This window comes from Lampetra fluviatilis, chromosome 1, assembly GCF_964198595.1.
Source record: "Lampetra fluviatilis chromosome 1, kcLamFluv1.1, whole genome shotgun sequence".
Taxonomy (NCBI): domain Eukaryota; kingdom Metazoa; phylum Chordata; class Hyperoartia; order Petromyzontiformes; family Petromyzontidae; genus Lampetra; species Lampetra fluviatilis.
Window position 1 is genome coordinate 28072135 of NC_136275.1, and position 21389 is coordinate 28093523.

At 54.1% G+C, this 21389-nt stretch overlaps 1 protein-coding gene across 1 annotated transcript in view; it reads right to left on the reverse strand.

Annotated features, from left to right (window-relative positions):
- LOC144934452 (uncharacterized) overlaps positions 1 to 21389 on the reverse strand; it is a 212800-nt gene that overhangs the window by 52339 nt on the left and 139072 nt on the right. The window contains exons 3-4 of the mRNA XM_078860213.1: positions 17002 to 17126; positions 5252 to 5377 (exon numbers count right to left, since the gene is read on the reverse strand). Of these exons, the coding sequence (XP_078716339.1) occupies positions 5252 to 5377; positions 17002 to 17126 (251 nt within the window). The remainder of the gene's footprint in view (positions 1 to 5251; positions 5378 to 17001; positions 17127 to 21389) is intronic.

Here is a 21389-nt window from a genome sequence, read left to right on the forward strand (position 1 = left end):
ACCAACTCGTTAATCCGAGACACCTGTATAGACTGCACTGGTGGCACATATGGGTTTTTAGGCGGCTTCCGCCGGGCACACTCGGGACACGCTCGAATGTGTCCGACGACATCCGTCGTCATGCCATGCCAGAAGTAGTCTCGCTGCAACGTCAACAAGATTTTCTGCACCCCGAGATGTAATAGAGTGTCGCAGTGCAGATTCCGAATCAATTCGTACCGTAACGACGTACTACCAGACGCCAGCGATCGTGCAACCCCTCCCTCCACATCAGCAAACCATCCCGGAGAGCGGCCCCCGGCGTCCCACCAGACAGCAGTCCCCCCGTTCCCTTCGCAGCCCGACTCCGTAAGGCCCCCAGCGAGTCATCAAGCAACTGCTCGCGAATCCATACCGAGCGCGGCAGGTTCAGAACCCCATCGGCCGGTCCCGGGCATACGGGAGCCTCGGGCACCTCGACAGCTGACACAACAGGCCGAGGGGGTTACTGAACCGGCGTACGCCTATTCGTACCCGAAGCGCAAGCGCAAGGGGACCCCTGCGGCAACCTGGAGAGCGCGTCCGCGTTCGCGTGACGCGACCCCTTCCGGTACTGAATTTCGAAGGAAAATTCCTGCAGGGTTTCCAACCATCGTGCCAGTTGGCCAGATGGTTGGTCAACTCTCAGGGCATATTGCAAAGCCGCATGGTCCGTGCGAACAATAAACGACCGGCCATATAGATACGGGCGATATTGGCGGAGAAAGTAGACAATAGCCAATAGTTCGCGGCGAGTAACGCAGTTGCGGGTCTCTGCCGGAGACAGCACGCGGCTACCGTAGGCTATGGCCCCGATCCCGGTGTCACTAGCGTCCGTATCCAGAATAAAAGGGCGATAAAAATTCGGATAGTCCAATGTCGGCGCCGTCGCCAAACGATCACGTAGGCCTTCAAACACCGCTTCCTCCGGCGGTCCCCAGCTGAACCTCCGGCCCTTCCCCGTAAGGAGGTGCAAGGGCCTAGCGATCGTAGCAAAGTTCGGAACGAACCTGCGATAATATGAAGCGAACCCAAGGAAGCGACGTACGTCCCCCACCGAGGCCGGGGTTGGGCCAGTTGTGAACGCACGCCGTCTTCTCTGGGTCTGTGGCCACCCCGTCCGCACTGACTATGTGTCCCAAATAGCGCACGGATCGTTGCAGTAGGTGACACTTTTTGGGTTTAAATTTCAAATTGGCGGAGCGCATCCTAGCAAACACCGCTTCCAATCTCTGTAGATGTTCTTCAAACGTGCGGCTAAAGACAATAACATTGTCTAAATATATCTAACATGTCTCCCACTGCAGACCCGTTAACACCAGCTCCATCAACTGCTGAAAAGTGGCGGGGGCAGCATTCAAGCCCATTGGAAGACAATTAAACTGAAATAAGCCCTGCGGCGTACGGAAAGCCGTCTTTTCCCTCGAGGACTCATCCAGGGGAAGCTGCCAGAATCCCGAGGAGAGATCAAGCGTAGAAAAAAATTTCGCCCCGGACAAGGCATCGAGGGAATCATCCATACGCGGCAGGGGGTACACGTCTGCCATGGACACTTTGTTTAATTTGCGAAAATCGACACAAAATCGCAATTTCCCATCCTTTTTCTTCACAAGGACCACCGGCGCGCCCCACGGACTGTTAGACGGGGAAATTATGTCAGCAGCCAGCATATCCTCCACTGCGCCGCGAACATGATCCCGCTCCATCGGGCTCAACCGATGCGGGTTCATCCGAATCGGAGCGGCATCCCCCGTATCAATGTGGTGGGAGAGCAAGGAGGTGCGTCCCAAATCAAAATCATCCGAGCTGAAAACGTCGGAATAGCTTAGCAAGAGCGCGCGAAGCGCGGACCGTTGTTCCCCAGTCAGGGATGAGTTTTCCCCACACAACTCGGCAACCCACCAATCATCCTGCCCCGTGGGGGCCGAAACCCCCCCTACCAGGTCCCGGCGGCCCCGGTCGTCATGGGCTGTGAAAGCAGTCGTGGCGTGAGCCAAAACCGTTCCGGCCGGTACGCTAACATTATCCGCACTCCCATTCAGCACTTGTAAAAACAGAGGCTGACCCGGCCGGACAATTGTCTGTGCCCCGACCAGTGCCGAGCCGCCCGTTATAGCCGTGGACGACGATAACAATACACCCATCGCTCCCTCAACGCCAGGCACTGGTTTCCGATACCTCAACGGAATAAGCATTTGCGAACCAGGTGGAATATCAACAGATACATCGGACAGCGCCTGCACCTGGCAGACAGGGGCAGAGTCGCCCCAGGGCGACGGCAAGAACGAAATTTTCCGACCCCCTGGCAATTCAATGCAATTTTGATTCACCCTTATTTGAATGGGCATTTTTGCCAGGAAATCGGTCCCCAACAAACAGGGCACTGCGAGGGACCTGGAAATCAAAATGGTCCCTGAAGCCGACACCCCCCCAATCGATATGTTGGCGTCCACCTGGCCCACAATGCCCATACTTCCCCCGTTCGCCGCTATGCAAGAGTCATAAACCGGTCGCACCCTTCCCGGCGGAATGCCTAAGAGATGAAAAATTACATCTGAGATAATGGTCGCGGACGCACCTGAGTCCACCAAAATGCGCACCTCGACCCCCTGAATAGAACCAGGCACAGTGGACGACCCAGTAGCGGCCGCAACCACCCTCCGTGCCAATTTCCGTCTTGCGTCAGCGAGCGACACGGGTCGATCGGCGGCCCCCCGTTGTTAATGACACACGGACCGTGCGGCGATGGTGATGCATGAGGTGACAGGCCTTGCCGGGTGTCTGATGCGCACCAACTTGCCTGTCCTGGATGGTCCTTTCGCGTCACGTCCGTGGCAGAGGCCTCCTGCTGGGGAGGCCCCGGGATGCGAGCCCAACAATCCCTGGCGAAGTGGCCCTTACGGCCGCAGCGGAAACAAGTCGTTTCGGCACGCAGCACCCCCTCTGTCCCGACGCTCCCGTGTCGGCGGCCCGGAGCGCACCCCCGCTCCCTCTCGAGCAGGCCACTGGGCGGCCGCAGCCGTCAACTCCTGCAGACCCCTGTCGTCAGGAACGTAGACAGCCTTCTTGGGGTCCCCTGTAGCACCGCCTTCGACGATGGGGCCCCCCGTTCAAACCGACACCTGTTTCCACCGTCGAAGGTTAAATTGGGCATCCAAGCACTTAGCCGCAGCACGGGACATCAACTTATCATGGCCGCACACCGTTATGGGAATCCCCAAGTCCCTAGATAACTCCAGCATCTTGCCCAATATGAGGGGTTCCAACAATTCAGGCTCCGTTTCAGGTTACGCAGCCATAGCTAGTTCCAGAACGGCGCCTCGGAATGCCACCGGCGATTCTTCCGGCCCCCGTTGCCGCTGTACGAATCTGCGATGAGCATCGTCCGGAGGCTCATACGCGTCCGCCATTTCCTCAAAGACCCCCTGTAGCGTCCTCTTCTTTTCGGCCTTGATGGAGTGGAAGAACCTGACGGACTCGTCGTCGAGAAGTGTTGGCAGGACTTCCAGGGCCTCCGCGTCCGTCCATTTGGCAGATCGTACAGCCGCTTGAATACGGCAGGCGAACGCGCTCCAATCTCCGCCGATGGAGAACTCTTTAACAGTTGTTAGATGACGGCTGCGGGTCCTTGCTCCGCCGTCCTCCGTCGATGGTGACTTGTGCGGCAGCGACAAGATGGCGTCACTCCGCAACGTGTTCAAGATGGCGGCTCCCCGCGGTGGAGGGCGTAAGATGGCGGCTTCCCGCCATTCTCTCTTTGTCCACGCCCAAGATGGCGGCTTCGTGCCGCGTGGTGGAGAGGGCTGACGGCGTCGGCAAGGCCGCAGCCCGCTGTTCCCCGCTGGGCCTCCCCGAAGTCGTCGCCGGCGTCACGAGGTCGCACAACTGCGTCAACACCGCCTTCAGTGCCTCCAGTTGGGCCGCCACCTGTCGCCATCCTTCGTCGGCGTCCACTTGCGCGGATGGACCCACCGAAGCAGCAACGTCCTGCACCCCCGGACCGTCGCTCGTCCCTGCGTCGCTTCCCCCCTCCATCGTCGGTAGCGCCACCGCTGGAGGGAGGTCGTCTTCAGAAGATGGTGCAGGGACGTTCTTTCTTCTTAGCTATTTTGACATGCCGTTTCACTTCTGACACCAGTGTAATAAAGGACTCTTCCACAGTGTCGATCTCCGTTGTCCTTTATTTGGATTCGTGTAAATCTCGCTCCCACAACGTCCTCGCTCAGGCCCGCGTCTCCTCCATCGAGCACTCCGCAGCCACACTGCTGCTCTGCCCGGCAGCCACCCTGTTGCTCCGCTCTGCAGCCACACTGCTGCTCCGCTCTGCAGCCACACTGCTGCTCCGCTCTGCAGCCACACTGCTGCTCCGCTCCTCCTCGCTCACGGCCAGCCTTCCACAGCCCGCTAGCCCCCCTGCGCCCGGACACCGATGGCCGACGGTGCCGAGGTCTCCCAACACGTGGCGATCGCGCCACCCTCCCTGTACTGCCCAGCGTGGCCTCCTCCCGTTTTCACTCCGTCTTAACTCCCCGATCCCTTCCGGTTCTCTCCCTAAATCCTCTCCCCCACGTGACCCTAACTCCTCCCTCTCCTCACGTGACCCAGACTCCGCCCCCCTCAATCCTTGCTCGCATTACACAACCACTCTCTATTCTACTCTACCACCACTACAACCACTCTCTACTCTACTCTACCACCACTACAACCACTCTCTACTCTACTCTACCACCACTACCACCACTCTCTACTCTACTCTACCACCACTACCACCACTCTCTACTCTACTCTACCACCACTACAACCACTCTTTACTCTACTCTACCACCACTCTCTACTCTACTCTACCACCACTATCACCACTCTCTACTCAACTTTACCACCACTACAACCACTCTCTACTCTACTCTACCACCACTACAACCACTCTCTACTCTACTCTACCACTACTATCACCACTCTCTACTCTGCTCTACCACCACTACAACCACTCTCTACTCTACCCTACCACTACTACAACCACTCTCTACTCTACTCTACCACCACTACCACCATTATCTACTCTACTCTACCACCACTATAACCACTTTCTACTCTGCTCTACCACCACTATAACCACTCTCTACTCTACCACCACTATAACCACTTTCTACTCTACTCTACCACCACTATAACTACTCTCTACTCAACTCTGGTGTTTTTGCCGCTGCTGTGGCCCTCACTCCGTGCTGCTCACTCAGTGCTGGGCTCTTGTCCGTGTATCTCATCAGAATGCCCACAGTGTAGTAGATGAGTCTGAAGTTTGCGTCGGGCACCGGGGAGTCCTTGTCCGACAGAGACGTGAGAGCCTGGGCCAGCAGCTCTGTGTGGAGACAGAGACACATGCACGGAGACATGGGGACACAGACACATGGACACACAGAGCCACGAACTCATAGACACACGGACACGGGAGCACCACGTGTGGAGGCACGCCGCTGTGTACATTGCGAAAAGCTCAAGTTCACGCACAAACACGCGGACGTTTTGGACAGTTCACAAACAAATATCCAGACTCACTGGCACAGACGCAGAGCACAGGGCAAACGGACATGATAACTGCCATTTTTTTATACGGTAAAAGTTCGAAACTTGGCTATAAGAATAAGTCGACATCATAGACTGCAGTATTACTTATTTTATTTGTTATTGTATCTTTCTATCTACGTGACTTTACCAAGAGAACCAAGGAATATGAATTCCGGCAATCAAGAAAGCTTAAGTGAAAACTTAGTTACATCTCCAACCTCAGGATATCAAAATATAACTCGAGAATAAAAAGCACGGATCCCTGGATACAGACAGGGAGCAAAAGTTAATAAAAGCCTTCAAATACCGGAGATAACATCTAATGGTACATTATGAATCTTGGTTAAACATAAACCAAATAATAATCACAAGGTATTAGACCGCGGGTAACTCAAAAGAGATACAAGAAAAATAGGTCAAACACACAAGACCAGATAATACGTATTCCATGGAATCAGAGCCTCCCCGGCCACCTTTGTCTTCCAACAATTTGACACAACACATGCTAGCCATAAAATACGTATGAAGGGTGTCTCCCCTCGAGATAACAAACACCACAAAGAGGGGGGGGAATGCAAACAAAAACATAAACTGTGATGAAAAGCAGCCAGTCAAAGGTCAGAAAGGGGGGGGGGCAACCAGGTGGCTGCGGCCACGGGAGGAGAATGGTGACAGAGGGCATCTGTATTTTTCCTTTCGCAAGAGACGTGCAGAGAGGGGAGAAAATTTCACATTTAAGCAAGGACACAGATAATGCAAGTCAGTACTGCACATGGCAGGCTCCGGGGTATGGCCTCGACATCAGCAATGGGTGTTGTGTCTCGCAGAGAAGAGGGGCGAGGTGATGCTCGGTGCTGAGTTCGGCACGGACCAACAGAGTATCGCTGGAAGTTTTATTCTACATTCATCCTGATGTTTTGAGTCGCTTGCAAAGTCAAGAATTGCGATAAGTTGTATTGTGTAAGAGGTGTACGAATACAATTTACAAGTATTGAGAGTGAGTGAACCAGCCAGCGATGAGCAGCTCACAACAGGAGCCCTATTGGAGGAAGGGCGGAGAGCATGGAAGTTGAGCAACGACAAGGCGAAGCCCTGAAGGAAGGGTGGGAGAGGCATTACTGAATGCCAACGCGAAGCTAGCAGCTGCCTGCCAACGGAGAGAGACTGGAGCAGTGGAAAGAGCCTGAGCCAGCACAGCCCTGAAGTAAGGGCGGGTGCTCGGTGAAGCTGGCAGCTGCACGATCAAGAAGGGAGCAAGAGAGAGAAAGAGTGACGAGCAACAACAAGCAATCAACCTGGAGAAAGGGCAGAAAGCGCCAAGCATCGACCAAGCGAGCATCGCAGAAGACCAGCAGCAGCGGACGAGCTGCAAGCGCATGTGCACGCCAAGGGCAAGAGCACGGAGAGAGCAAGGAGAGAGCACGGAGTAGGGGAAAGAGCCTGACCAGCCACCCGTGAAGAAGAGGAGAGCGCCGGCGAGACCGCCGTGGGTTCGACCCACACACACCGACCAGCACCAGCTGGGAACCAAGACAAGAGTGAGGAACGGCGACCAGCGGACGAGCTGCGGGCGCTCTCTGACGACGGAATCATCGCGCACCGCCAACGGCAAGCGTCGTGCCGACTCTCTTCATCCAGCAGTGGACAAGCAGCTGCAGCTGCCGCCTCGAGGGGGGGAGGGAGAGCTGTGTGTATGACACGTCCACACACTCACAACACATCGCCCAGCGTCTGCTTAACGCAAAGAGTTGAACAAGGGACGATATACCAACACACACATAATGCACATTTCGAGACTAATAAGAGGACTCCAAAAGTTATTCTTGTGCTTCGCCCATTGAGTTACGTGGATACGGTCGTTTCATCAATGAATTAATTGATGAAACTAAAACGTGTATAAACATCTACGTTACGAATCTACACACTCACAGGGAGACTATTGTGTTGAAATCTTTCTTTTGATCACAGAATCTTGCCCGCGAATTTATTGAAGCCTTAACCAATTGATAAGCATTTGCTAGACACGCAGGCACACTGCCGCACACCATTATTCCAAGACATTTCGTTAATTGCATAATCTTACCAATTAATTCATTGAGGCCTACTTTTGCTTTCGGGACATGTTTCTTTATTGCTGTTCGTATGAATATTGTTACATTCATTTTTAAGGACTTTTTCCTATCGCCATGTATGCTCGCTTTACTCTGAGGAATGAATTGATTGCTCTGTTACCCAGTTTAACAAACGTAATCATTGAGGGTTGAATGTACGGATCAATGAGAAGAACATCTCCAGGAGTACTGTGTTGACAATTCCAAGCATAAGAGTTCGCATATTAGAATGCTATGTTTTTTTGTTTAAAGATTAAAGTTGCTTAACACAGAAGTGTCTGAGTGGTGCATTCCTAAGTTCATGCGTAATAATCATGATTATAAGAAATGTATCCTGCGAAGAGATTTTAATTTGGAGACCTGACATAAACACACTAAAACATAATCAGTAAAGTTAAAGTTAAATTAATTGTATTATCCCGATTGATAATACAACCCTAGACAACGAAGCCGAGCTTAATCAGCATACTACATCACACTTGTGTAATGCGGGCGTAAACGGCTTCGCGGATATGACGTCATGGGGGGGGAGGAGTTAGGTCACGTGTGAGAGAGGGGTGAGGTCTTAAGGGAGAGATACCGGAAGAGACGGGGGAGTGTGGGAGACAGAGTTAGAGTGAGGCCACGCAGGGCGGAGGTCGAGGAGTGGCGAGATCGCCACACACACGGGGGAGTAAGACTTGGCACCGTCGGCCAGCGGTGACCAAGCGCGGAGGAACGACGGGCAGCGGTGGAGCTGCAGTGAGGGCAGCCGGAGGACTGCACAGGGGATCTGCAGCGGAGCTGCAGAGGTGTGGAGGCTATGGGAGCGAGAGCAGCTATGGAGCTGCCAAGGGGAGAGCTCTGAGCGAGGGCCGTGTGGGAAAAGTGTAAGAACCCGAATAAAGGACAACGGAGACAGACCCAGGATCGAGTCCTTTATTACACTTGCATAACTTCATACAATTAATTGTATTATCCCGATTGATAATACAACCCTAGACAACGAGACAGCCGAATTATCGCAATGGCACACATTAGCATAATTGCATACTCCTGCATGAGCTAATGTAATTATAGACATAATTAGCATAATTATGTACATAATTACATACATTACCATTATTTTTCATAAATACCCATTTTCTCATTTTCATTTAATTTTATCATTTATATTAATTTTCCTAGACCCGACATATACAACACCTGCCCGGGTATTTTGTACCATCGGACACTCCACCCCCACCACTCCCAATCGGTGATGGGGCAGTTGTGGAGATGTAGTGGTGGTGTTGACGTGCGCCGACTGTGACAGTGATGGATCACGGGGCGGCGCGGGGTGCGGGGTTGGGCACGCGTTGTGGGCGTGGTGTGGACGCGCGCGCCGGGAGTGACAGATGACGGGGCGGCGCGGCGTGAGTGGTGAGGCACGCTGAGATGTGGGAAAACAGGATCGTAGCCAGCGCCCAGTGATTGGTCGAATAAGATGGGTGCTCGCAGCGACGTCCGCAGGTGGGGTATAAAGGGGGACGCGCGAGAGCACTCGGGGAGAGTTACCCAGTTGAAGACCAGAAGACGGAGCTGAAGACCTAGTGCCCCGAGACCCCTAGTCCCGCCGTCCTTGTGGGGACCGGGGCCCTGTGTGGCTCGGAGGCGAGGCTGTGGGACCCGGGGTCCGACGCCCACGTGGGTCGGGCTGGGGACCCACAGTCAAGACGGATACTTCGGGCAGGGAGTGTCCCGAGTAGCTCAGGGGCGTTAGTCGCCGAGTAGCTAAGTGGGTGTTTGTCACCCGAGATACTAAGTGGGTGTTTGTCACCCGAGATACTAAGCGGGTGTTTGTCACCCGAGATACTAAGTGGGTGTTTGTCACCCGAGATACAAAGTAGGTGTTAGTCACCTGTGAACGAGTTTGGTAAAATAAAGAGTGTGTTACCCGTGAAGTCGTCTCCCGCCGAGTTACTACATTACAACTGGCGTCAGAAGTAAACCTGTCTTCAAGAAGTATGGACACGAGGAAGACTACCCGTACCCACGAGCGAGGTCGGGACGACGACGGCGTACCGGGGACACCAACCTCGGGAGGAGAGGACGAGGAGTTGCCGCCGATGCAGCACTTCGCGGTGATGGCCGACGCTCCGCTTGCCTCCGACACCAGCCTCCAAGACGCGCACTCCCGGTTGGCGGAGTTGCTACTCGCCGCCGCCGCTGTCTTGGCTGACATCTCCGTTCCGGCGAGCGGGAAAACGGCTGCGGGGTTGGTGGAGGAAGCGACGTTGGAGGAATCCCGCCAAAAGGCGCTTCGCGCCAAAAGTCTGGAAGTTGCCGCCGTTTTTGAGGGGCCGCCATCGATTGGCGGGAAACACGGACGCCACGTGGCCGGACACCTCCGCTCAGCGCAGCCCACGTCATCAGCGCGCGCCGGAGCTCTCCATTTTGCGCCTGACAACCGAGCCGACATTTTACACAACTACAGCGGAACGCGGGAAAATCTCTCCGACGTCGACGACGATCGGGTCCTCCAGCAAAGATTGCCCGCGCTGTCGGCGTTCAAGGCGGATGGGGGCGACTGGGGAGCCTTCCAACGAAGGTTCCTCGCTCATCAGGAGATGTCGGGGTGGTCCGACACCACTGCCCTGCGTGCGTTGCCAGCGATGCTTGACGACGACGCGCTTGCAGCCTTCACATCTGCTGCAAGGTCGTCCCGCTCTACGCTCCAGGCCGCACTACACCTGATGGCGAAGGTGTTCGGACCGCCCTCCACGTGTCGCCACCAGTTCTACGATCGGCGGAAGGTGGCTGGAGAAACGACGCTCGCCTATCGCACGGCACTGCTCGCCTTGGCGGACGCAGCTTTTCCCCGCATGGATAAGGAGGGGAAGGACGCCATGGTGACGGAGCAGCTGCTGGCGTTGGCCCACGAGTTGGGGGTCCCCATCAATGTGGCGGACGAGATGGATATCTGCTCCCTGGCGATCGCCACGAGCATTCACGCGTACGAGGTCCTCAAACGCAAGCCGGGGGTCGTCTGCAAATGGGCGGGGAACGCGGCACTGGCCGCCACGATCGCCGAACCTCAGCCAGCTAAGGATCAGGAGCAGGCCTTCGCTGCATCGCGTCCGGGGGAGTGGAGAACGGGAGGTCGTTCGCCCACACGTTCACCCCGCAAGCTGGAGCAACCGAAACCTACGACGTCCGTCGTCTGCTACAACTGCGGCCTTCGGGGTCACGTCGCAGCCGGGTGCCGGGCCCCGCGTCAGCGCGCCACAGGACCACGTCGGGACGACGACCAGGCCCACAAGTCATCCCAACAAAACCCGGCAAGTCGCGGCACCTCACACGTTCGGTCCACAAACACGGCACATTCGGGTCGCCGCTTGGCGGTGGGGGGTTCGCGGCTGGGTGCCGGGGGTTCACTTCGGCGAGGGGGGTCCGTACACGGCCCGCAAGCAGTCGAGTGGTCCGAATTGGCCCACAGGATCGTGGCTGCGTCGGCCGGGTCGTCCGTGGTAACGGGGTTTATTGACGGGGTTGAGGTCCGGGTGCTTGTGGACACGGGTGCGTCGGCCACCATCATCTCGGACCTTATTTATAACATTCTTCCCGTCCAAAGTAGACCCCTTCTGCCAGTAGACGTGCCATTTTATGCGGCGAATGGGGGATCCCTGGGGATCATCGGCCAGATTCGGGCGACTATTTGCATTGGTGACATCAAATTGGCGGGCCCTATTTTCGTATCATCATCGCTGGCCGTTCCCTGTTTGCTAGGTACGGACTTTTTGTCCAAAATGCCCATCAAAATTCTTATAGATCAGGCCTGCATTGAGCTTCCGTCAGGTCGGCGGGTTGCGTTCTTGACGAGCCCTACCAAAATGCGCACGGTTTGTGCGACGGTGCAGGCGCTGGCAACTCACACTGTACGGGTGCCCCCGGGATCGCAAATGTTAGTACCCCTTCGGTTGAGGAAGCCACTCGAGGTGGGTGCGGAGGCACAGGGGGTGCTGTTGGGGCCGTCTAACAGGGCCAGAAGGGGCCTCGACTTAGCGGTTGCTCAAACCATGGTGAGAGGGGACAGTGAGCCGTTCGTAATGGTCCTGAATACGGGGTCGCGGCCGGCCGTAATTGCGCAGGGAACGGTGCTGGCTCACGCCGCGCCGCTACCCGTTGAGGAACGGCTCGTGGCTCAAGCAGATTTCACTGTCAAGTCGCATCCTCCAAGTGATGAGGGGACTGAGTGGTTGGACTCGTTGTGTGCCGGTTCTGCTAACTTGTCCAAGGTGCAATTGGGAGCATTGAGGGGTTTGCTACTCGAGTTTGCTGACGTGTTCAGCAAACATAAGTACGATATCGGCTGCACTGACCTGTTGCGCCACCACATAGCTACAGGGGACGCGGCCCCTATTCGTCAGAATCCCTTCCGGCTCAGCCCAGCCGAGAAGGAGCATGTGCAATCGGCGGTTAATGATATGTTGGCGGCCGATATCATTTCGCCCTCTTCTAGTCCGTGGGGTGCTCCTATTGTCCTAGTAAAAAAACAGGACGGGTCCTTGCGGTTTTGTGTCGATTTCCGCCGCTTAAACAAAATCTCGATGGCGGATGCGTATCCGCTCCCCAGGATGGATGAGTCGCTGGATGCCTTGGCGGGAGCACAGTTTTTTTCCACACTCGATCTGCTTTCTGGATTTTGGCAATTGCCACTCGATAACGAGTCTAAACCTAAAACTGCTTTCCGGACACCTGGTGGCCTATTTGAATTCAACCGTTTGCCCATGGGCTTACATTCCGCTCCCGCCACGTTCCAGAGACTCATGGAATTGGTTTTGTCGGGCCTCCAATGGGATACCTGTTTGATTTATCTCGACGATATCATCGTCTTTAGTCGGACTTTTGAGGAGCACCTCCAGCGGCTGAGAGCGGTGTTCCTCAGGATGCGTTCCGCTAAGCTTAAATTTAAACCGGCTAAATGTTTTCTGCTTCGGGAATCGGTCAGGTATTTGGGCCATATCGTGAGTCGTTCAGGGATCTCGACGGACCCTGCTAAGACGCATTGCGTCAGCTCATGGCCAACGCCAACCTCGGTCACGGAGGTTCGCAGTTTCATTGGTTTCGCCTCCTATTACCGTCGTTTTGTCAAGCAATTTGCCACCATAGCCAGGCCCCTGCACGCTTTGACGGCTAAGGGTGTGCGGTTTCACTGGGGGGCGGAAGAGGAGGCTGCGTTCTGCTCCCTTCGTGACGCCTTGGTGCAGGCTCCCCCCTTGTGTTACCCCGATTTCACACAACCGTTTTTGCTTGACACAGATGCCAGCAACACGGGTATCGGGGGGGTGCTCTCACAGGTGGTCGGGGGGGTTGAACGGGTGGTCGCCTACGGTAGTAGAGTTCTTTCCCCCGCCGAACAACGCTATTGCGTAACTCGTCGTGAATTGTTAGCGATTGTGTTTTTTACACAGCAATTCAGGCCGTATCTTTACGGCCGTCATTTTACGGTCCGTACGGACCATGCGGCTCTACAATACGCTATGCGCGTGGCACAGCCATCGGGCCAATTGTCCCGATGGTTGGAGGTCCTTCAGGACTACCAATTCACGACGATTTACCGCAAGGGATTGCGACACTCAAATGCGGACGCCTTGTCGCGGTTGCCACCGTGCACGGACTGCACATGTTTGTTGGGATCGGCGCGGTGCAAACCCCCGGTCGCCGGCACCCCGGGAGTTGCGCTCGCCGCCACTGACACCCCGGGAGTCGATGCCCCCACGGGGAGGGATTCGCTGTTGTCGTTGCCCCTCATTGAGTGGGGCCGTCTCCAAATGTCCGACAGCTCCCTACTTACGCTACGTCGGAAAGTTGGCGCTCCCGAGGTAGGGGAGGCGCGGGTCGGTTCCTGGGTGTGCAGACAGGGCCTTTTGATGAAGTGGGACAACATGTCCCGGCGTCACGTGCTCGTTGTGCCTGTTGCTATGCGGGGTAGGGTCGTTCTGGCAGCTCATGAACGGCTCATGCATCTGGGTTTTCACAAAACGCTCGCCCTAATCCAGCGAGACTATTATTGGCCGGGGATGGGTAACGACGTGGCGAATATTCTTAAGGGATGCGTAGGGTGCGCCAAAAGGAAACCGCCACCATTGGCAGCTAATCCACCGCTGCAATCCATTCAAGTTTCGCGTATAAACGAATTGGTTGCGTTGGACATCTTGGGGCCCTTTCCTGCTACACCAAGGGGAAATAGGTTCCTGCTGGTTGGCGTGGAATACTTCACCCGATGGCCTATGGCATGGCCGCTCGCCAACCAGTCGGCTGCAGCGGTGGCGGACGCCTTTGTCCAGGGTTATGTTTTGGACAAGGGCGCCCCCGAACGCTTGCTGACGGATCAAGGAAATAATTTTTCGAGCGTTTTGTTGCGCGAGGTGTGCGACCTGTTGGGTACAAAGAAAGTGCGTACTTCCCCCTACCACCCGCAGACTGACGGGATGGTTGAGCGTCTGAACAGGACGATTACGTCTATGTTGTGCCAACAGGTCTGCGACGATCAGGTTGATTGGGACTTACACGTGCCGGGGGTACTCGCGGCCTATCGAATGGCCCCTCATGCGGCGACGGGGTTTTCCCCATTTTTTCTTATGTATGGGCGGGAGGCCGATCCGGCCATGGACGTCCAACTGGGGATTTCCCAGCCACGTGCAAAATCTAAATTGGCAGACCACATCAAATTTAATATCGCCAAATTGACTGAAGCGCGGGAGGCGGCGAGGTTGAATTCGCGGTCGCGGCAAATTGCGAACGAGAGATTGCATGGGCGGAGGGTGCATACGCATGATTGGAAACCAGGCGATAAGGCCTGGCTGCATTGTCCACATGCACCGTTGGCTACGTCCCCCAAGTTGTTGAGACCTTGGAGGGGACCGGTGGAAATTGTGCGGGTTGCACGACCCCAGAGTATACAGATTAAATGGGAAAAACGCCGTTGGTACGTGCACCCCTCCCGACTGAAGCCCTATGCGGCACCGTGTGACCCCGTTCTGTGCCGTAACAACCGGGCGTGTGATGTGACCGTCGACTCGGGGAGGGAGGTGTCGCAGGCTGATCCTCACGTGTCTCCACCTGACCCACCCCCAGGTGCCTCGGGCTTGACGGCTGCTGACCGTCGGGAGCCTGAACCCCGCGGCACGCACGGGTCCTCGATGCCTGGCCGATGTCTTCCTGAACCGCCGGCACCACCGGACGTTCAACCGCGTCTGGTGCCGTACGACGGACCGGCAAGGCGGACTCGGGCTAGGGCACAACAATTTTCATGAAGACGTTTTTCTCAACACCGAGCTCGCCCGGTGTTCCCCTCTGCCGGGGTAATGTCCCGTTGTAGGGACGCTCGGAAAGAATGGGACACTGCACGAGTCGAAAGAAAAAAAAAAAATTTCCATTTATTTTCCTTTCTGCATACACATTGCTATTGTCACTCGCCGGTTTGTATATATTGTTCTATTGTCGCGGTGGCATTGGTTGATGGTTGCGGATGGTAGTGTTCGCGTCGTGTTGTGTTGTTACGTTAGTTGTTGTTCTTGTTGTTGTGTTGTGTTACGGGGCACACAGGGCGGTTTGTATATTTTTATAGCAGCCGGGTCGGCTGCGAGCTATGTGGTAGGGGGTGATGTAGTGGTGGTGTTGACGTGCGCCGACTGTGACAGTGATGGATCACGGGGCGGCACGGGGTGCGGGGTTGGGCACGCGTTGTGGGCGTGGTGTGGACGCGCGCGCCGGGAGTGACAGATGACGGGGCGGCGCGGCGTGAGTGGTGAGGCACGCTGAGATGTGGGAAAACAGGATCGTAGCCAGCGCCCAGTGATTGGTCGAATAAGATGGGTGCTCGCAGCGACGTCCGCAGGTGGGGTATAAAGGGGGACGCGCGAGAGCACTCGGGGAGAGTTACCCAGTTGAAGACCAGAAGACGGAGCTGAAGACCTAGTGCCCCGAGACCCCTAGTCCCGCCGTCCTTGTGGGGACCGGGGCCCTGTGTGGCTCGGAGGCGAGGCTGTGGGACCCGGGGTCCGACGCCCACGTGGGTCGGGCTGGGGACCCACAGTCAAGACGGATACCTCGGGCAGGGAGTGTCCCGAGTAGCTCAGGGGCGTTAGTCGCCGAGTAGCTAAGTGGGTGTTTGTCACCCGAGATACTAAGTGGGTGTTTGTCACCCGAGATACTAAGCGGGTGTTTGTCACCCGAGATACTAAGTGGGTGTTTGTCACCCGAGATACAAAGTAGGTGTTAGTCACCTGTGAACGAGTTTGGTAAAATAAAGAGTGTGTTACCCGTGAAGTCGTCTCCCGCCGAGTTACTACATTACAGAGAGATTGGAGAGTTTCCCATACCTGTGCAGTGTGCTCATGACCGGCTCCGGTTTAACAGCGGAGGTCTCACTCCGAATCAGTCGAGCAGCAATATATTTTCATCGGTTGCGTAATGTTGTGTGGAAGCTACCTGGTCTGTCGCTCCACACGAAGCTTCAGGTCTTCTCGGCCACGGTCATTCCCTCCCTTCTCTACGCTTGCGAAACGTGGACCCCCCTAATGGAGCATCTTCGCCAGTTATAAACATTTAGGCTGGCCTGCCTACGATCCATCCTAAGTTTAACCAGTCTGGATTGTGTGAGGAGCTCACAAATTCTTGAAAGATCTGGGCAAAGTCCCATCGGTGAGCTCCTCCGGCAGGCAAAGCTGCGTTGGCTGGGTCATGTAGCCCATATGCCCAGCCACCGCATGCCTAAACAGCTTTTGTTCGGCCGGATCGAGGGGGCTAAACGGACGCGGCACGGTCTAGAGAAGAGATGGAGTGATGTGGTACAGGAGGACCTGGAGCTGAGTGGACTTGCCGATGACTGGTACCAGCGGTGTCAAGATCGGCCTCTGTGGAGGAGGCTCGTGAAGGATGCTACTGGGCAGTTGGAGGCAGTCGCCCTCCAACAACAACGGAGGGCGGAGGAGCGACGCTCACAACAACGAGCGGAGCGCCGGGTGGCTAAAGCACAGCAAGTTAGCACAGTAGGGGGTACAGGTGGTGCATCAGCCAGTCATCTCGGTCATCTCAGTCAGTTGACCCGTGGCACCTGGGTCTGCCCTGTGACCTCCTGCCAGCGGGCGTTCGACACATCACGTGGCCTCAGGGTGCACATGGCCTGGCACAAGCGTCGTGGTGACGTCACCACCACTTAGTGGAAAATGGCGGTTGTTGTTGTGTGAGTGAGCTGTGTGTGAGTGAGTGAGCTGTGTGTGAGTGAGCTGTGTGTGAGTGAGTGAGCTGTGTGAGTGAGCTGTGAGTGAGCTGTATCACTGACCAGCTGCTCCCTGCTGTGCCATCACGTCCGCCACATCCTCACTGAGGCTCATGGGCAGCTTCCGGAGCTTCCGATTCAGCTGATGGAGCGTCTCCATGGGAGGGATGAAGGTGGCCACCTGGTACCTGCACAGCACAGAGACGCAGCGTAGCACTCGCATGGTAACTGCTGTTAACCTTAACACCATGGTAACTGCTGTTAACTCTCACGCCATGGTAACTGCTGTTACCTATCACAACATGGTAACTGCTGTTACCTCACAACATGGTAACTGCTGTTACCTCTAACACCTAAGAAAAGTAATTTGGTCAAGGACTGGCTAGAGTACAGGATTTTAAGGAATAGATGCGTAAAAAAAATACGACATGCAAAAAATGCTTACTTTTCCTCCACTCTCCTGGAATCACATAGCAATGCCAGGATCTTCTGGAAAACAATGAAATGTATCGAAAAGGCATCTAACAGATAATCTGCCCATTGCGCTTTACGGAAATGGGGACTATTTTTCAGAGCCCCAAAAATAGTCGACAATTTTAACCTTCATTTTTTGAAGCTGGTGACCTTTTTGATGATGTATTGGGAGTCACCCCTGCTCATGCAATTTTCTACACCCCTGTCCAAACATTAAACGAATTTAGTTTCCAGCCTATCCACGAAAGTAATGTTCTGAAACAACTGTCCTACCTCAAAGGGTCCTCCTCTACCGCAGCAGATAGTATTTCCGTCTTTGCTCTACGAACTGTTGGTCACCTTATATACAAACCAATAGCCCATATTTTCAACCTGCCCATCAAAGCATCAGTTCCTCTAGAATGGAAACATTCCTATGTTCGTCCACTTCACAAAGGGGGCCCTAAAGATGATCCAAATAACTACCGACCCATCCCTATTTTGTCCCCATTCATGAAAATTTTTGAAAAACTATGAAACTACCAAATTAGCAGTTTCCTGTCCGACAATAACCTATTACATCGAAACCAATCTGGATTCCGAAAAAATACAGCACCACATCTGCTGCATTAGACTCTCTGAATCACATTTACAGTAGCCTTGATAATAAGTAGTACTGCGCCAGTCTTTTTCTTGACTTGTCCAAAGCCTTTGATACAGTCGATCACAACACCCTGCTTAGTAAACTAAGTTGCCTCCGTTTCTCCAAACACGCAGTAGAATGGTTAAAAAATTGCCGCTCTTCTCGCACCCAAACTGTATTCATAGATGGTTGGAGGTCAAACAGTGTTAAGATAACAAAAGGGGTTCCACAGGGTTCCATCCTCGGCCCCGTCTTGTTCTCTCTTTATGTCAATGACTTGGGCACTGACCTGGATCATTCCAGGGTAAATCTGTTTGCAGATGACACTATGCTGATTACTGTTGGCTGCTCTTCGGATGACGTGATTGCTCAGCTCCAGGGTGATTTCAACAAACTACAACATCAGATAGTTGCTCTTAAACTAGTCCTGAATACCTCCAAAACCAAGGTGCTATGCTTCTCACCATAACTAAAGCAGGAAGTTATTATTCCCCAATGATATTCCATAAATAATCATGAAATAGAGCAAGTCAAGATCTATAAGTATCTTGGGGTCATCTTTGATTCAAAACTTAATTTTCAAGATCACATTGATTATATTGGTAAAAAGCCAATAAGACATTGGTTTTCTGTATCGACACAAGCACTACTTCCCCCCTATGTTCCGCTTGGAATTGATAAAAGCTACCATACTGCCTCTACTTGATTACTGTGACATCCTATATAAATCAGCCCCCAGTACTATACTGAAGAAGCTTGACTAAATTTATCACTCGGCCTTAAGATTGGCATTGAACTGTCCATATAGAACCCACCACTGCGATCTCTACATTAGGTCAAACTTAACTTCTCTTAATGATCGACGGATTGTGCATCAGATCTTATTTATTCACGATGTACTTACAAAAAAATCCGCAGACAACCTGCTGGATCTCCTCTCTGTTTCAAAGAACAAATGTGACCTAAGGTCTTCGCTCATTTACCAGCTTCACATTCCTTATTACCGTACAAATACTGGAGGAAGGGCCTTTTCTATTGATGCCCCCAGGGTCTGGAATGCTATCGCCAATAAACTGCAACTTGGATCACTACCTGTGAGATCTTCACTCAAAACTGCTCTAGAGGAATGGTACACCCCTAGTTGCCACTGCTTTTCAGAATTTTCTAAAATCAAATGTATTGTTCCGGATGACCGCTGCAAAGTATGATCTTGAGTTTTGATTATAGTGTGCTGATCTTGCTAAGTGTATTGAAATTTTTTGATACTGCTACTGATACTCCTGCTGTTATGGAGTGATTCATGCAGCCTACAATGACTGTAAAGTTTCGTCGTACATGTGTAATGAGAGAGCGACATCTAAGGGACGACGAGGGGTAAATGCATAGTCACTGCTGGGTAACTTATATCCAATCAGAAGGAAGGGCCAAACGTGACGTCATCGCCTACCTCTACCCGCCACTGGCCACGTGGCGGCTCTGCCAGCGAAGCCTTCTCTCCTCCCAGCACGCCGCCAGCCAGATGCGAGCGTGGAGAGAGAGAGACGCGCCACAATGGTGGATGGAAGAGGGAGAGCGCGAGTCACGGCAGTAGAGAGAGAGGGAAGTCATCCAGAGAGAAAGAGCGGAGCTGTGCAGTCGTTAATAATAAAAGACGCCAGTCAACATTCGTCATGGAAGTGCTTTATTACAACTGGAGTCAGAAGTGGTTCTTCTTGAGACAAGAAAGTGCAACGGAGAGAGAAATGCCCGAGCATCTCAAGAAGAAGAACCCACCTGTGGCAACTTCCGACGACGACGAGGCAGGGACCCAGGACCGGCCAACCCCGGGATCCGTGGTCCCGGTTACAAGAGCCACGGCTGGTGAGGTCACCACGCCAGTGGTGGACGACACGGCTGCAGCATCTTCGCCGCAATGGTCAAACGACGGCTGGAGGAGAGTGTAGGAGCAGCTGGACTCGTTGAGAGCGGTGCTTCTCCAGCTGGTGTCACTCATCGCATCATCTATGGTGACGGGGCAGCCACAGGAGGTGTTGTCGAGGAGTGACATGCAAAGGCTCGGGGATGGAGCCTCGGTGGGTCCCCCTGAAGAGACTACGGCCGCCATTACGGACACTGGGGCGACGTCCGCTATTTCGCACGCTTCAGCAACCACGCGGCAGGCTGCCGCCATCTTGGATGTCGCGGCGGGGAAGCGGTCGGGAGCCACCATTTCAGAGGTGCCGCGTGGTGCACATCCTGCTGCCGCTGCAGCTGTTGTGCGGGACAGAGCTGCAAGGAGAGGACGACGCCGACGCTACTTCGCCGCCTTAAAGGAGCGAGTGCTGGAGCCGTGGGGAGAGCACGCCGTAGCGGCTGCTTCCGGGGTGAGAGCACCTCCATCCTAGGCTCGAGTGCGAGAGATCGGAGCAGCTTGCAAGAGGAGGCCGCGCTCGCCATGCAAAATTCTTCAGGGTGTCTTAAACTTCCATCCTGCCATCCTCCGCTTATCACAACCGTGCAGGCGAGTCGTGACACGTACCACACCCGGCCCTTGACACTTCACCCATCTTGCGTGCGCCGGGTTGCGATTGCGTGTTTTTATTATTGTTTTACTCGCTGGGTTGCTGAACGTGTTATTCGGGTTGTGCGAGTCGTGGAAGGACGCGGCATCCGTGCAGGTGTTCGCATTGGGACATTATTTTTTTTGTTGATCACGGCGTCGTGATCGGTTATCTTTAGGGGGCTGTTGGTGAAAATGTCCGTCATGTCGAGTGCCCCGAGCCCCGTGTTAATAGTTCGCATGGTGACATCGGTTTTTTGTTGTTGTATGGAATCATGATCGTCTGAATGTGCGGACTGCATGTGGGTTGCTCGACATTGTTGACGATGTGTTATCTGTATGGAAATTCGCTCGTGATTGTTAACAGTGTGTGGACTGTAGGGTACTTTGCTCGTGATTATTGACTATGTGCGGATTGTCTGGAGCATTGCTTGTGAGTGTTGCCACTCCAAATGATTGACAATGTACGGACTGCGTATACTGCATTTACCGCATTGCACGACATCGTCGATTATTTGGACCATTGTGTATGGTGTTTTGCTCTCGAGTTGGGTGCCGAAGCCCTTGGAAATCCCATGGTTGATATTCTGTGGGATTTCTGAATGACAGGACCGGTGTGTTTCGAACTCACTGGTTGGTTCCTGTCTGTTGCTGCACAGATAATGGTTATTGTGTGTGGTGCCCTTGAGTTCTGTGTGGATTATTGGTGAGTGGGGCTGAAAATTGCCGCCAACTGGCGTCGCTCTCTCTGCTCGATTGCGTGCAGCCAGGGGTTGCATTGCGAGTTGGAGTGTGTGAGCAGTGTGTCTTCTCAAC